This window comes from Poecilia formosa, unplaced genomic scaffold, assembly GCF_000485575.1.
Source record: "Poecilia formosa unplaced genomic scaffold, Poecilia_formosa-5.1.2 Scaffold26, whole genome shotgun sequence".
NCBI classification, from domain to species: Eukaryota; Metazoa; Chordata; class Actinopteri; order Cyprinodontiformes; family Poeciliidae; genus Poecilia; species Poecilia formosa.
This window is the reverse complement of record NW_006799965.1, coordinates 2249408-2264745: the sequence shown is the minus strand read 5'-3', so window position 1 is coordinate 2264745 and position 15338 is coordinate 2249408. Positions and strand designations below refer to the sequence as shown.

The 15338-nt window shown below is 38.8% G+C and overlaps 1 protein-coding gene across 2 annotated transcripts in view; it reads left to right on the top strand.

Moving 5' to 3' along the window:
- The window catches only part of abcb7 (ATP-binding cassette, sub-family B (MDR/TAP), member 7), a 30903-nt gene that overhangs the window by 7631 nt on the left and 7934 nt on the right, over positions 1–15338 (top strand). For both annotated transcript variants that reach the window (XM_007548386.1, XM_007548385.2), the window contains exons 5-11: positions 3018–3150; positions 5351–5619; positions 7454–7542; positions 7726–7813; positions 10249–10423; positions 11340–11497; positions 14468–14631. In XM_007548386.1, the coding sequence (XP_007548448.1) occupies positions 3018–3150; positions 5351–5619; positions 7454–7542; positions 7726–7813; positions 10249–10423; positions 11340–11497; positions 14468–14631 (1076 nt within the window). The remainder of the gene's footprint in view (positions 1–3017; positions 3151–5350; positions 5620–7453; positions 7543–7725; positions 7814–10248; positions 10424–11339; positions 11498–14467; positions 14632–15338) is intronic.

Below are 15338 nucleotides of genomic sequence, written 5' to 3'. Positions count from 1 at the left end.
TACATAATTTAATTTTTAGCATGTTCCAGGTCTGAATAATTGTGGAGAAAATAAAACGTACGGAGTATAGAAATGTGTCTGTCATCTTTTGGAATGGCTAGAATATCCTGGATCCCAATCTAATACAAACTAATTGCATTGGATTTTTGTTGAATAATAGCTAAATTACATGCTTTATCTTTTTCCTGGTCACAACCTACTTTGAATACTTTTGCATCAGTATTGTTATGTTACAGACTGACTGCAGATCCTTTGAAAACAATCAAAAATGGACACTCACACTGGCGCTTTCTACTGTAGAAAACTTTAAATCGAATTGTTCTGGACCCATGCTTCTGCTTAAATTATTTAAAAAAGAAAAAGTTTTCTTTCCATTTTTGTAAACAAACAGAAATAAGGCATCAAAAATCTGAAGCCATTCTCAGGGCATTGTTGTTTCATAATTAATGCTACCTCCAAATGATGAGATTTGATTACTCTAATTGTTAGACGTTAATATTTGTATTCAAATGTCCAGAATGCTATCAGATCTTCAGAAAAAAATCTGTAAGAATGTGTAAACAAGTTAAAATAAAGAATATGTCGAAAGCCTGGTGATATTTAGTATACTTACAAGTTGTTGCAAAACAGATCACTTGAAGCACTGGTTAAGTTTTAAATATTCCCGTTTAATCAAATCCTCTCCCTGCACCTTTTGCAGAAACATCATGAGCACTTGCGTTAAGTGATTGCACTTGGAGAAGACGCCATGTAAAACTGAAAGCAGCGTGCATTTAAAGCAGTCTTTTAAATAATTAATTGCATGCATCAATCAGTGTGTGATGTGTTTTCTCTTCCTTTGTTGATAGTCTCTAATTTACACCCTGGAAAATAATCACAAATTCAAAGCTCCCAAATAAGTGTGTCCTGCTGCCGCCCAGCACGGCTCCCTCTGGTGTGTACTAAAAGAGTGTGGCGCGAGTGCATACAATCCAATCGACTCCTTCTATTTTCCTGCGTGGTTGGAGTTAACCTCCATTTTACCAATTTGTCTGTTTGAACCGAAACCACCAGCTGTGTGGATGCAATTTTTAAATCAACTGAATAATTACGTGGTTACAGTGCATCTCACCTCTGCGAGCTACATTATCAGTGACATTTTCATTTCAAATGAATGGTTACACACAAGTTGGCCTCGAATGAAGCCCTCTCTGTCTCTGTGCCCGTCTGTGTTTCATAGCGTAAGGTAAAGCTAATTCTCCATCGCCCGGAGCCTTTTTCTGCTACTTGACACAGAATCTCTATTACGGGCTGACATATCGCCAGGTAGAGATTGACACAGTGTCAATTTAATCTCCAGTGGTTGTCGTTAATGGATTAAAAGAGCGCATCCAACCTTATCATGTATTAGTGGCAGAATTGAGGACATGTTTTGGCTCTGTGATAATAGGCTCAGGCTATTTTTGTGTCATGTTCTGTTGTCTTGGTAGCAAAGTGGCAGATATTGTTTTTTTCCTTTGGGGATTAAGAGGACTTCTATTGTCTGAGTGTAATACCCAAGTGTATGAAGCAGGAGCCATGGGGATATGGCTTTTGGCTGGATAAATAGGTTTACTTTTATGGTTTTTCATTGATTTGCTCAATTCCTGACGACTATTTAATGAAGAGCTTGACAGTAAAAAAAGGAGCCTTAAAACCTGCTCCTGGGTTCAGGGTTTGAAAGTTCAAAATAAAAACGCTACGCCGTGTGACGCGGTGTTCGTTGTGTGTCCTAATGTGCAGCAGACCGCCCAGACTGAGTCACACAGCTGTCCCTGTGCTTTTAATTAGCCCTAATAACTATTTCAATTCCATTAGCAGGAGGCAGCAGCTCCTCTCCAGCACTACTACAGCCAGTCAAAAAGAAAAACAGAACATACATACACAGCAACACAACACAAAATTGTGGGCACTTGGACATATCCCCAAAATGCACTTACATCGTCAGTGTTAGATTTTCTTTGTAAGCTCATGCTTCTGGATGTGAGGTGTGCATTAAAAAAAGATTTTACAGTTTTGGCTTTCAACATGTTTTTAAAACACATTTTTCAGTTTCCTGCCTCTACAGTTTACAGTGCATTTAAGAAATACTGAATATGACTGAAAAGGAATTTTATTTCAGTAATTTATTTCAAAATTTAAGTCTATTACATAGCTTTATCAAACATAAACTAACTTATTCCAACTTTTTTTATTTCTGTATTATAATATTTAATGGTTCTTGACTCCTCTAAACATCTGGTTTGCAACTACAAGTTGAGAGTAAATTAATTTCCAGAAAGAGCTAAAAGAAGACAGCAAAACTTTTTAATAGCTGTTGCCTCAGTTGGGGGTTCAGCTGAGGTCCACATGACTGAAGAGCAACTTATTGGATTGCTGAAATAAAAAAATAAAAGCCCTGGGTTGTTTTTTTGCTTTTTTTTTGGCTTCAAAAGACCCTCAGAATAATTTAACAAACACATGGGTGGCGCAAGTATTCATGATTATTGAACTTGTCTTGGAACAATGTTGTGGGGATGTTTTTCAAGAGTTGGTGAAAAAAACTCTGCATTCTTCAGTGCACCAAGTCATTTTGGACAACTTTGCAAGAACAGTTTAGGGATTCCTGTGCTAACATGACTCTAGTGCACAAAGCTCATAAAAACATGGATGACCAAATTTGGTACGGAAGAATTTCATTGACCTACAGATTCATGACCGGAACCTGATAGAACACCCTTAAGATGAATCGGGACAGAAACCAGCCAGAGGTTCTTGTCCAACATCACTGTCTGACCTCACAAATGCACCTCTGGAACAATAGTCAAAAATTTCCATAAATACACTCCACATTGTGGATAGCCTTCATAGTAGAGCTGTTATCTCTATAAAGGTTGGCCCGACATCCTAATTGGTCTTATGATGCCGGGTGGTAGTAAGTCGTCTCTCTAAGAAACTCATGTTGGAACATTTTCCATTTTTTTTCCCCCTTCTCACCTCCTCTTTCTCTTCCCTCCCAGTTGACCAATGTGATCGTGCCCTTCATGTTTAAGTATGCAGTGGACGAGCTTAACCAGATGTCGGGGCACATGCTGAACCTGAATGACGCGCCAAGCACAGTGGCTACCATGGCAACGGCCATGCTGATTGGCTGTAAGTCCAAGACTCGTATTACGCTGCCAGGTGTTGCGCTCATCCGAGGAGACTGCAGGACTCTGTTGTGTACATGCTGACCTTTCCAGCAGCATTCATATGAATGCTGCTACGCGACCTCTTCTGCATGTTATTAACTTTATTAGCTATTTTCTGCAATTGACTTTGTGTCTATTTATAACTCCCTCATCCATATTATAGTTCTTAAAGGGCTTTCAGTTGTAAATAGAAGATAATGCACTTATAAAAGGACAGGTTAATAAATCTCTTGTGTTCTTTTTGATATTTTTAGTTTCAGATGTTAAGGTTTTCTAAGCAAGAAAATATGACCCCAGCAAACAGCATCATTGATCTTGATCACATGTACCATTGTACCTTAAGCAGCCTTTTCTTTTGATTAGTACACTTACAGTACCTTGCAAAAAATATTGACACCCTTTGAACTCTACTTATTACAAAAAAATTCTTTTAGCGCCATTTTACATCACAGATCATCAAGCACATTATTTTGAGGTGGAAGATAAATTATATGTGGTAGCAATATCTGAGAGGTGTGTGTGAAGCATGGATTTGACTTTTTTTCTTATCAAAAATGTCCACATTATTTAGTCTGACCTCTATGCCACTAAAAGTATACATCATGTTTGAACATCGAGAGCCGTTAGACTGTCCAGATGGCAAAATGTATTATTGGTGTACTGAGTGTTAATGCACGGCACTTAAAATGATCTATTCTACCAAATTTAAATCTGAACAGTCCTTTGTGATATTGCACACATTAATATTGCAATTGCGATTTGATATAATGTGCAGCTCTTGCTTGATGCAAACATGATTTCAACAATGACTTTGTTTTTGCTACTTTTCGACTAACACACATATTGGGGGTTCTCTGACTTAATATTTGTCCTTTGAGAAAATTGGATCTCTGCAGCTCCTCCAGAGTTTTCACATTCCTCTTGTCTGATTAACGCTCTCTATTCCTGGCCGACAGGAATAGTCATGCATTGGTAAGTATCACAGGTTTACCCGATGTAGCTATGTAAATTTGATAAACAATTTATTGCACTTTATTTCATTTAAGGATATTAGAATAAATAATATACAAAGACCACTTATTGAAAAAAAAAAGTGCTTTTTGTTATTCTGTCCCACACAAGCTCAACAAAAATCTTTGAGGTTTGACATAAATGTGAAAGTTATAACTTTACAAGATGCTGTGTTGCCCATTTTTAGAGGAACGTGGCGAACCATCTAAATAAGAGAAACCATTGTTTTTGTTCCTTCTTTTGGACACTCTGGGCTCTGGATTTGAAGCCTGCAGTGACTGGTGTAATTTTGCTGTCAAGGTTGCACAGTGCTCGTCCTACCTTGTCAGATGTGGACACATTGTTCATTAGATGAGCATTCCTATTTAACGCCACATTACAGCCCCGTGAAGACCAACAGACAGAGAGATTAGCTCATGTGTTCGCACAGCTCAGAGGCAGCATGTACCTTTTCAACCCAAACTCTTATCAATTTGAGGCATGTAATTGTAGCACAGTTATATGCGTTTTGTGAGATCAAATAATTACCTTCATTTTTTTTATAGTGTGAAGTTGTTAATTTTATTTAACTGAGCTAGTTTAGATTAATTTTGTTCAGTATAAAATTAGGCATTAATTAAAATGGTGTAAAGAAAAGCGATCTCCCTTGCGTCCACCCTCATCCTTTAGAGGAAGTGTTGAAATTAATCCTGGTAATTGAAAACTTTCTGTGACACTCTCTTTAAGTCCGCCTCGCTCTTCTTGTATTCTGATCACACATGTGACCCGCACACACACAACATTTCTGAGCACGCTCAGATGCCCTCCCTGTCTCCAGTCTGTTGTGTATTGAGGCTTTACAGAGCATCATAGTATGTAATTACTGGTGGGAGGCTGTTGCTGGAGCACTGCAGCGCTTACAGGCCAGAGATGATTTGAAAGATAGGTTCCTCCACCTCATACTTCCTCTGCCTTTCTGCAGTCAAAAGGCTTGAAAATCTCATCTGCTTCCGTATACAGCAATTTATTTCAGGGTGTTAACGTTTAAAATCACATTTTTGTCTTATTTCAGAACCCTTAGTTCACGGTCACACACGATTTCAGTACCGTGTAAATATTCCTGCATTTCACAGCAGGCGTCTTAAAACTCCCCGTCTCTTCTGCTTCTCCAGATGGTCTCTCTCGGGCTTGTGCAGCCTTCTTTAATGAGCTGAGGAACACGGTGTTCGGCAAAGTGGCCCAGAGCTCCATCCGACGCATCGCTAAGAACGTCTTTCTGCACCTGCACAACCTGGACCTGGGGTTCCACCTCAGCCGCCAGACGGGGGCGCTGTCAAAGGCAATCGACCGCGGCACTAGGGGCATCTCCTTCGTCCTCAGCGCTCTCGTCTTCAACCTGGGACCCACAGTCTTTGAGATGGCCCTTGTCAGTGGTATTTTGGTGAGTGTTGGGATTTGACACAGTGTCTACAGAGTTTAGTTTGCTTGGGATAAAAAATAATTTTCTGAAAAATAAAACTGCACACTTCTTTGCAAATGGAGTCCTGCACTGAAAGTTTTCGCCAACCACAGAGCATTTTTAGTAATGATGGACCAGTGTGAGGTTCTGAACCGTGAGTCAAGTTGAACAGTTTCTCTGTTCTGATCCCAAAGTTTTACACAAAAAGCAATATCATTATTTTTGTACATGATGCTTATTATTGGTACTGCTGCAGAAATAATACAACATATTGATAATTAAAGTTAATATGTTTTTTATTTTTTGATACGTTGATTTGAATAACAATGTTGAATGAGCAGCATCTAAATTCATGCTCCTAAATAGTAGTTTTCAAATATTTAGTTTTCAAAATATTTAGAATAGGCTAGGTAGGCTGTCAGACTATTTACTAGGTTAGAAACAAGCTCTGTGCAAATTATCAGCTTTAGTTTTAAAACGGCATAATCTTAAAAGTATTTGGCTGCAGTCCTTCAGTTTTCTTGCATTGACTATCTGTGTTTATACATGTGCATAAAACAGAATTTTTGTTTTTGTAAGCATGATGAGTGATTAGATACAAAAATTTGTTTTCTGATCACTGTATTTTATGTTTATTAAAAACAGTTACTGTTTAAAGAACAAAAATATTTACCATTGTCAGCGATGGCATGACCAAAGTTTTCTCTAGCTGTATGGACAAAGAGGATTTAGTAAACCAAATATTATTGCTCACCGCCGATCAGCTGGCTGAAACAGAGCCACAAAATCTTTCCTGTGATTCATTGAAAATAGGCTTTAGAAGCATTTTTAGATTACTTCATGTTGATTTCTTTGTAAATCATAGCACAATATGTTGAATTATTGTTTTTTTTTTGAGTCTGTAGTCTACTTTAGGTTGTCAAATGAGTTTTATGCAAACATTATTCTTATTTTTATTTATTCTTCAGGTTTAACTATAATTGGTCAACAGAACACGTTCATTTCCTGCGTAGGGTTCAGCAGGCTTGAAGCTTTTTGCACATAACTAAGATGATCATTTGAAAAGTGAATTTTGTATTTCTTTATAAGATTTGTCTGAATTTAAATCCCTGAAGGTCTTGATTACTAAACTTGTTTCTTTTTTTTTTTCTTAATTTCCACGTCTTTGTAAAAGAATGTATGTTTTCCATTTTAAAAATCATCTTAAACCATGACTCACAAAGCTAGAATATGTTAAACAAATTCCAATTTAATTTTTTGAACTTCCAAAAAATAATAAAACTCCTCCAAATGGATACCCAGAGAACGTCAGGTCCATCATTTTGGGTATTTCTGGGCACCATGGCATCGGGAGGTTTGTTCCACCTTGCCGTCTGCGCCGTTCAGCTCTTCGCCACTCAGGGCTTCGCATCACCTCTGCAATCTTCGCAGCTGATTGTCTGCAAATTATTTTCAGAGATGTTGTCTCATTTACATTGTAAATAGGATTTGAACTTTTGTTGGAAATGCAGTCCATTAGTGTCACTGATGAATCCCAAAGTTTGGAGCAGCTTCCCATCCCCATTCAATCCAAAGTAAACTATTGTATGATTTCATCGTGTTGCTGAAGGAAAACTAGCAGACTATTTGTAATTTTAGCAGTGCCCAAATTCTAAGTATTAATACGATTACTTCCCGTATTTTTCAGGACCCTCTTATAACCTTGAGTGATACCAGCATTGGGTCACTGAGCATGGTGTGGTTTTTGGGGATTTTATTCCAAAGATGTTGAATTACTGCACATAAAGATGGCCTGTCTTGCTCTTCTCTTCCACAGTATTACAAGTGTGGCGGACAGTTTGCAGCAGTGGCCTTGGGCACCTTGTCAGCGTATACTATTTTCACAATTCTTGTTACTCAGTGGAGGTAGGAAGATTTCTGTGACTTTTCTGTCTGTCTGTAGGTCAGGATTGTTATTCCCTGACAAGCTCTGTAAATACCTCAGCGGCTCCATGTGCTACCAGTAAAAAAAAAAAAATTATGTCCCCCACTGGCTGAAGCGTACTAATGAAAGCTCTCAGGTCACCATGCATGTGTCTCGGCACACAGGACTCGTTTCCGCATCGAGATGAACAAAGCAGACAACGAAGCAGGAAATGCAGCGATTGACTCGCTGCTTAACTACGAGACTGTGAAGGTAAGTCACCACGCCTACATCTATCTGTTTGCTCTTCTTAGCCTCGTGTCTCCTGACTATTTTTTTTAAACATTGATGATCAATCTGAAATAATTTGTTAAATTAACTTCAAGCTTAATCCGTTTTGACTCAACTGTTGTTATTCTCTTAAAGTTCCTTCTTGTTCCAGCTTAAAATTATCCATTTTTTTTATCTCTTGTCAATCCAGCCACAACAAATCTACTGAGCTTTTCTGGACTCTATGAAATGTTTTCCCTGCTCTAGTCAGTGACACAAAAAATGTTGTAGGTTACTGTTTTGGCACAGGCGCCTGCTATTTCAGACTGTTTTCATCCAGAAAAGTCAGCGTGGTGCTCAGCTGACTGGTGATGTGTTAACGTTGCTTTACAGCTTTTGCTCTTATTGTCTGTGTCAGATAGTTTATCTTCATTCTACATCAGCGTTAGCTTTTAATGGTCTTGTCTAAAAATGGTTTCTTATGGTTGGACTTGCTTTGTGGACAGTGTGGTTTTTGTGAGGCTTTGATCTGTCAGTACTGATGTTATCCAACTCTAATTTCTCTTTTAGAACTTCAGTGTAGGAAAATATTTTGTTCCTGCCCTGAGAGGTCATAAATCAGGGACAGAGATAATGCGATGCAGCTGTATGAGAAAACAGATGCTGTAAAACTGTTTTAGTATTATTTTTAAAAACAAAAGCATGATGGGCAGCTTGGTGACTCAGTGGTAGAGCAGACGCAACATGAAGTTGTAGTCCTTAACGCAGCTGTCCTGGGTTCGATTCCCAGCCTCAGACCTTCTACCCCATGTAAAAGGTCTGACTTCTTACTGTACAGCTGCTAACAACTAAAAGTGACCTAAACCTAAAAACACCTAAATTGATTTATTGAGCAGACACTTAAATCAGTGATGGATGTATAAACTCAAAAGAATCTGAAGTCTTGCTCTCTCTCACCTCCTCACAGCCTGGTTAAAAAATAGTCTCCTTTTTAAATAGCATCTTATGTCTATCCTTAACTCTTCTTCCCATAAAAGAGTGTTTTTGTCAGCGTGAACTCCTGGTTTTGTTTCTGACCGGCCGGTCGCTGGTCAGGCCCGATCCAGCTGAAAATCTGCAGGTTCTGATCACCAATTGATTTCTCAGTTCCTTGTTAGCATGAAGAGCTTTCAAGAAAGCTTATCTAGAGGACTTACAGAATGAAGATAAATACTGAGTACTAAGCTAATAATATTCAGTAAACTCAGGTTTAAATGTCTAAGAGCAAATTGTTCCTCTTATTTTTCCAGTGAAATTCAAAGCGGCACACAGTGATTTACCAGACAGTTTTGAGCACTGCAGTGGCCGTTCCAAATATATTTTGTTAGTGTTATTTTCCTTGCTGTGTAATTTTGTCCTGTTTTCCTTAACATCTTGTTCTGTGTTATTTTGTGTCATCTGTGTCAATGCGGCCAGATTTAGCATCACTCTGAGCTGTGAGTGTGCATATGTAATTAGATCTCCACCCACTCATAAATTCATTCCACTTCCACAAAGGGCTGTACGAGAACCTGAACGCAGCGCCTGTCTTCCATGTGCTACTTTCTGATTTCCCTCTCCGATTTCGCTGCATTTTCTTATATGCAAATCCGCTGGAACTCTGTAGCGGTGCAGCTTCACTGCCGTTAGCTAGAGGAGCAAATCGCCCACTTAACCGGAGCTGGAAAACAATAGAGCAAACTAGACAAACAGCAGTTCTGCAACAATATTTAGTAACTGGCAGCAGAGTTGTGGACTGTTTTTTATTTATTTACTTATTTTGTGTGTGAAGCGTAAAAGTGTGTTTGGCTGATGCACGAGTCGTTCTCTCTTATTGATATTAATCATAATTATGTAGGGTAACACTTTCGACGGCTTTATGTGCTCTGTTGTTAATGTAGGCATCTGTGGAAGCTGAAAATACAAAGAAAAATTGTCCCAGTGATGAACACTCAGCTGTAATTCTTGTTCAGAAGTGATGATTAGGCTTCACTGTCTAATGTGTGTAACTGTTGTTTTGAGCCACAGTCGTTCTGCTCTGTCACAGTTTCAGATCTGCTGCCAGTTCGGCAAAGCAGGCTTTGGATTCTGTTCCATCGCCTTCATGTCCATTAAAATCTGTTGGGAGCAGATGAAGACACAGACATTAAAAAGTGCTTTAGAACCCAACTGAGACACAGTCTCCGCTCGGAGCGGTCACTGAGAACAAATGCAGCCTTGAGGCAGACTACAGCTAAAGTGTGTATCTGCCTGACTCTGCTCTCCATGCTTCCTTAACCTTTCACCTCAAACATATTTGTGTCTTTCCCTCTTTTTCCTGTAAACTTGCACTTCCCTTCGTTCCTTTTGCGAATTTGTTTGTCTCCCTGGCCTCTGCTCCCATCTCTCCTCACTCCTCGTGTTTGTCGTCTCCCCTGCAGTACTTTAATAACGAGAAGTATGAAGCGGAAAGGTATGATGAATTCCTGAAGATCTATGAGTCATCCTCTTTAAAAACCACGTCGACGCTCGCCATGCTCAACTTTGGCCAGAGTGCAATCTTCAGCGTTGGCCTCACTGCAATCATGTTGTTGGCAAGCAAAGGCATTACAGCAGGTGAGTAATTTAAAAGCTCATGATGATTATGTGCATATGTGGGTTTAATTTGGGACATTGACGCCGAACTATCTTAATTTAAGGCCATCCTTGAATTTACCGGAATTGTAAACAGAAAAGCAGAAAACGAATCTGAACTCTGTTTGCCGCAGAGTTTCATTAAAATAAAATCTTTCGATATGAATGCTCGAAGAGAAAACTTAAAACAAAATCAGACAGATGAAACTGTCAAATAAAACCAACAATGAACTCAATTATAGAAACTAAATGAGAACAAAGCACAGCATGCATGAAAAAGTGGCATGAATAGAAAATAAAATGGCCTTGATGCAGAAAATGAAATCACAGGGCGTGGAGCTGCTCAGTCGGCTTTCACTACAACTTGAAAGACGAAGTGATGACAATTTTTATTTGTTTTTGTCTTGCTTTGAGAGATGTATGCAATGATAGAGCTATTCAAAAGCAATGCAGATCTATCATTTTCTCACATTTTATCATGTTTCTACCACAAACTTCTGTTTAATTTTATCCCTGATTTTGTCTGCTTTGTCCTTCTTAAGACGCCGTTTGCTCACTAGTGTTCTCTGGCAAATCTGTGAGGCCTTCAGAGAACAGCTGGATTTACACTGTGATTAAACTAGACACATGTGGCGCATATTTACTAAACCGGTGACTTCTGAAGGCGATTGGTTGCACTTGACTTTCTTTAAGGCTATCAGACTAAAGTGGGTTGATTACAAGTAAATGCTTTTGTTTTTACATCACAAGTATACACACAGCCTTGTGTTAGTCTATCACATAAAATTTCAATAAAATACATTAAAGTTTGTAGCTATAAAATGACAAAAAGCTGAAGGAGTATGAACAGCCTTACGAAGCACTGAAGACTGTGAGCCGCCCTGTTGCCACTGTGTAGGTACGATGACCGTAGGAGACCTGGTGATGGTGAACGGCCTGCTCTTCCAGCTCTCTCTTCCCCTCAACTTCCTGGGCACAGTGTACAGAGAGACCAGGCAGGCGCTCATCGATATGAACACTCTGTTCACCCTGCTCAGCGTCGACACAAAGATCAAGGTAACGTGTCAGCCTGACACAAACTTTGTGCCTCTAAAACAGAGATTTCTTTGTGTTCGTACATTTTTATCCTCTAATAAAGGAGAACAGAAAAGATGAATTTGTGCACAGCAGCAAGCGAGCTTAGAGGTTGGACTGAAATTTAAAAGCAAAGAAAAATACAAAAGCCTCTTTGCAAGACCCTATTTTTCTTTACCACAGTAACACAGAGAGCAGTACCTACGATTTTATCCTGGACTGAAAGAGTTTTCATAATAGCTTGACTTGGATTATCCATCTACAAGATGAGTGTATAAAAAATAAAAAAAAAAGATGGGTTGTAGTCAAACATGCTAATTACGTGCTTGGTGCGACTCGAAGGCTGCTTCATCTTTACCACCTGTAGTGCCTGACTGGTGGGATCAGGAAAGGAGTTCAGCAGGAATGTGACTGAGTCTTTATTAAACTGGACTATATGTTGAAATTAACCATAACTGCAAAGCTCATTTATATCTTAGAAAAATAGTGTTGCATGCTGGGATGTTTTGTAAAATTGAGGGTTTTCTTTAGATTTACGTAATGTTATATCAAAAACATACCTCGATTGTTGCCTTGAATCTTTCATGCATGTTTGAGAATATGTAGGATCTTCTCTTTTAGCCTTTTCAGGGTGCCTAAAGTCTCCCTATACCTGACCCCCAGCCTTCCCCACTCAGCTCCTTCAGACTAGTGGCAGCAACAATTAGCAAACGTGGTGGAACTGCGCGTCTGCCAAGCTCATTGTACAAACTACTTCGCAGTATTAACCATTCTCCTAAGAATGGTTAACACCAAAATGAGGAGCATTGTTGTGATGACATGCTGTAGAGTAGGAGCTTAAAGAAATAGCAGCAAAAATTTCAATTACAAATCAAATTATCTTTGATATATCTTGTTTCATATTTACAGCATAATTGCAATAGCTGAAAATAACATAGTTACTTGATTTTTGCCATAAAATGGTACTATGTGCTTGCAAAATACATAATAGCGTTAACTGATTTATTTATTTTTTTTCCTTAGCGTATAATTTATTTTAAGAATTTTAGTCTGTCTTAGATATATAAATTACAGAGCTCTGAACTTGTTCAAGTTTTGTATTTAGTCTTTTTTTTTAATTTGAAAGTTTAAGTGTGTTTCTTGTAAGACTGGGAGCATGAAATATCCCTCAAATGCAGCAAAAAACAGTAGGTGGCATCATTTTTTAGGTTTTGTTTTTGCCTTTGTTTGGCACTCCCTCATTTTTCATTTGGAGTTTTTCAGGCTCATCATCATCACTTTCATACTTTTCAGAGCTAGAGGTGAAACGATGAGATCTGTCCAGTGCTCCTCCTCAATAACAGAATCAAATTAATGTGTTGCTGGTCTGAGGCTGGACCTGTTGATTAATAATTGTTTCTAGATCCAACCACCATCTGGTGCTTGTTAGAGTTGTAGCATTAATAAATTAAACAGTTATAAGGTTATTGGTTTGACCCCTCTTGTATAGATGAGCAGAAAGGCTTATATTTTGGTCAGCTATAGCCACTGAGAAGGGAGCAAACAAAAGAAATCATATGAGGGTAAAACTTCCTATATCCACTTCTAATTATGGTGATGCTTGGTTCTGTTCTGGAGGTCGGGGGTACCTTGTTGGGTTACATGATGTCATGAACTCCTGGAAATACTTAAAAGGATTGAAATCCTTTGCCTAAGTATTAAAATACTTCCTCATTTAGGAGAATAATTCCAAACATTTGAAGAAATAAACACAACAATGATCCCATAGAAACAAAGTAGACCGTCTTCCTGGACTCTGGACGATCCAAGGGTATTGTGCAAAAAGAAATGGTCAAAGGTCACCCTCTCTGTATGCTTCAACCTTGTGAAACTACATGGGAGAAAAGACTTTGCTGTCTGTCTGCTGATTGTTAGCAGTGGTGCCAATAATTGCTCCACCAGTGATTTGGAACAAAAACAACCCTACTCGGCATGTGTTGAATAATTGCACTCAGATTTAAGTTTTTAATTTTATTTATTTAACGTGGCATAATTTTATTGCAGTAGCAGCTGAATTCATTTCAATGTTTCTCTACATCCTCATCAGAGGTGCCAATAAGTGTAAGTGTCTATAGCATTGTATTTTTCTTCTCTCCAGCTATCAGTTTTTATTGTGTTGGAAATGTTGCTGCATTTCTCCCTTTTTTTTCTTTTTAAACACATGACAGCCCATCCTGCGTCATAAGAGCGCACTTAAGTGCAAATGTGTGTCTGCCGCCCGACAATAAGAAGGCCATTCCCATCTCCAGCCTGTAATTACAGTGCTAGACATGAATCTGTCCAGTTATTTTTCCACTCATCAGTAATATTCCTCTCCATTGTGATTCCTTGTGGAATGATGCTGCCGTGCAGGCCATTTTCGTATGAATGCTTTTTTTTTTTTTTTTTTTTTAATGTGGAACACATTGTCCCATTATGCAGATGTAAAATTATTTAAAACTACCCCCCACCCTCACTTGAAACTGCAGCACACAATCCAAAAACAGAATAATAATAATTGTAGCTTTTTTTCCCCCCATGTTGGCGAGTGTTGGAATAATGCGCGTTCTGAAGCTCTCTGGGTTATTTACATGAATTGAGAGAGGCAGATTGTGGGTGATAATGTTTCTTGTAGGTTTTACAGAAAATGCTTTCACTCTCAGGCAAAGGACCAAGTTTTATTCAGTGCTGACCTTGGCCACATCTCTGAGCTCAGTATGAAGCTAAAGTTTATTATTGATCCTTGAGCATTCAAAATGAAGGGCAGAGTGAAGATTCAGAGGGCTTTTTGTAATGACGGCTTACAAATGCAATGAATGTCTCTGCATTCTGCCTCTTTAAAAGATGCCGTTGCATCACTCCAGGCCTTGACTCATGCTTCTCTCCTTCTCCCATTCTTCTTTTGTCTGCCAACCCTCGGATGGTTTGCTGTAGGAGAAGGATCTCGCCCCGCCACTAATCGTCACACCGCAGGACGCCACAATCCGCTTCGAGGACGTCTGTTTTGAATACCTCGAGGGCCAGAAGGTTTTAAACGGGGTGTCCTTTGAGGTGCCCGCCGGGAAGAAGGTGGCTATAGTTGGTGGCAGCGGGTCAGGGTAGGTTCTGGCTTGAAAAGTAAATTGAAACCTTTAGCGTTGTCATGTCGAGATGCACCAAACAGCCACATCCTGGGTGACACCAGTTTCTGGTTCTGATTGAAGTCGACCCGTCAACCTATTTTGACTTTCTTTGTTTTTCTAAGGACTGTAAGATGTGAAAGAGATCAATGTGTTGCAGGTTTGTTGGTTGAAGCTGTAGTTTTGAATCAAAAAAAAAAGAAGAAAAAAAGTATTTGCATAATTATATTGATTTTTACTACTGTAAAAATGTTTAGATGTTTAAAAATATCTAAAAATGGAAAATGGGCATCCAAAACCACCTTGTTCAACATTAAATTACAATTACTTCCTTGTTAAATCAAGAATGAACTGCTTTCATGTTATTTGGACAACTGTCAGACATCTCAAAAAGTATCACACCTTCCAAAAGTTGTTAAAATGCTGGATGTGGACATGAGGGTGCACTTTAGTCCATTGTCCTGCTCTACAACCTAAATGCCGGAAATATTACGACAAGATTTTCTGCTATAAAGTAGAATTCATAGTTCCTTCATTTACTGCATTTCGTCCAGAATATTAAACTCATCATCATTGATGTTTTTAGCACATGCAAAGTTGGCCTCTGTGTTGTTTTTGGTCTCCAGTGGCTCAAATACTCTGTATTTGCTGCTGTATGTCCACCAATTTACCTGATTTCTATATAT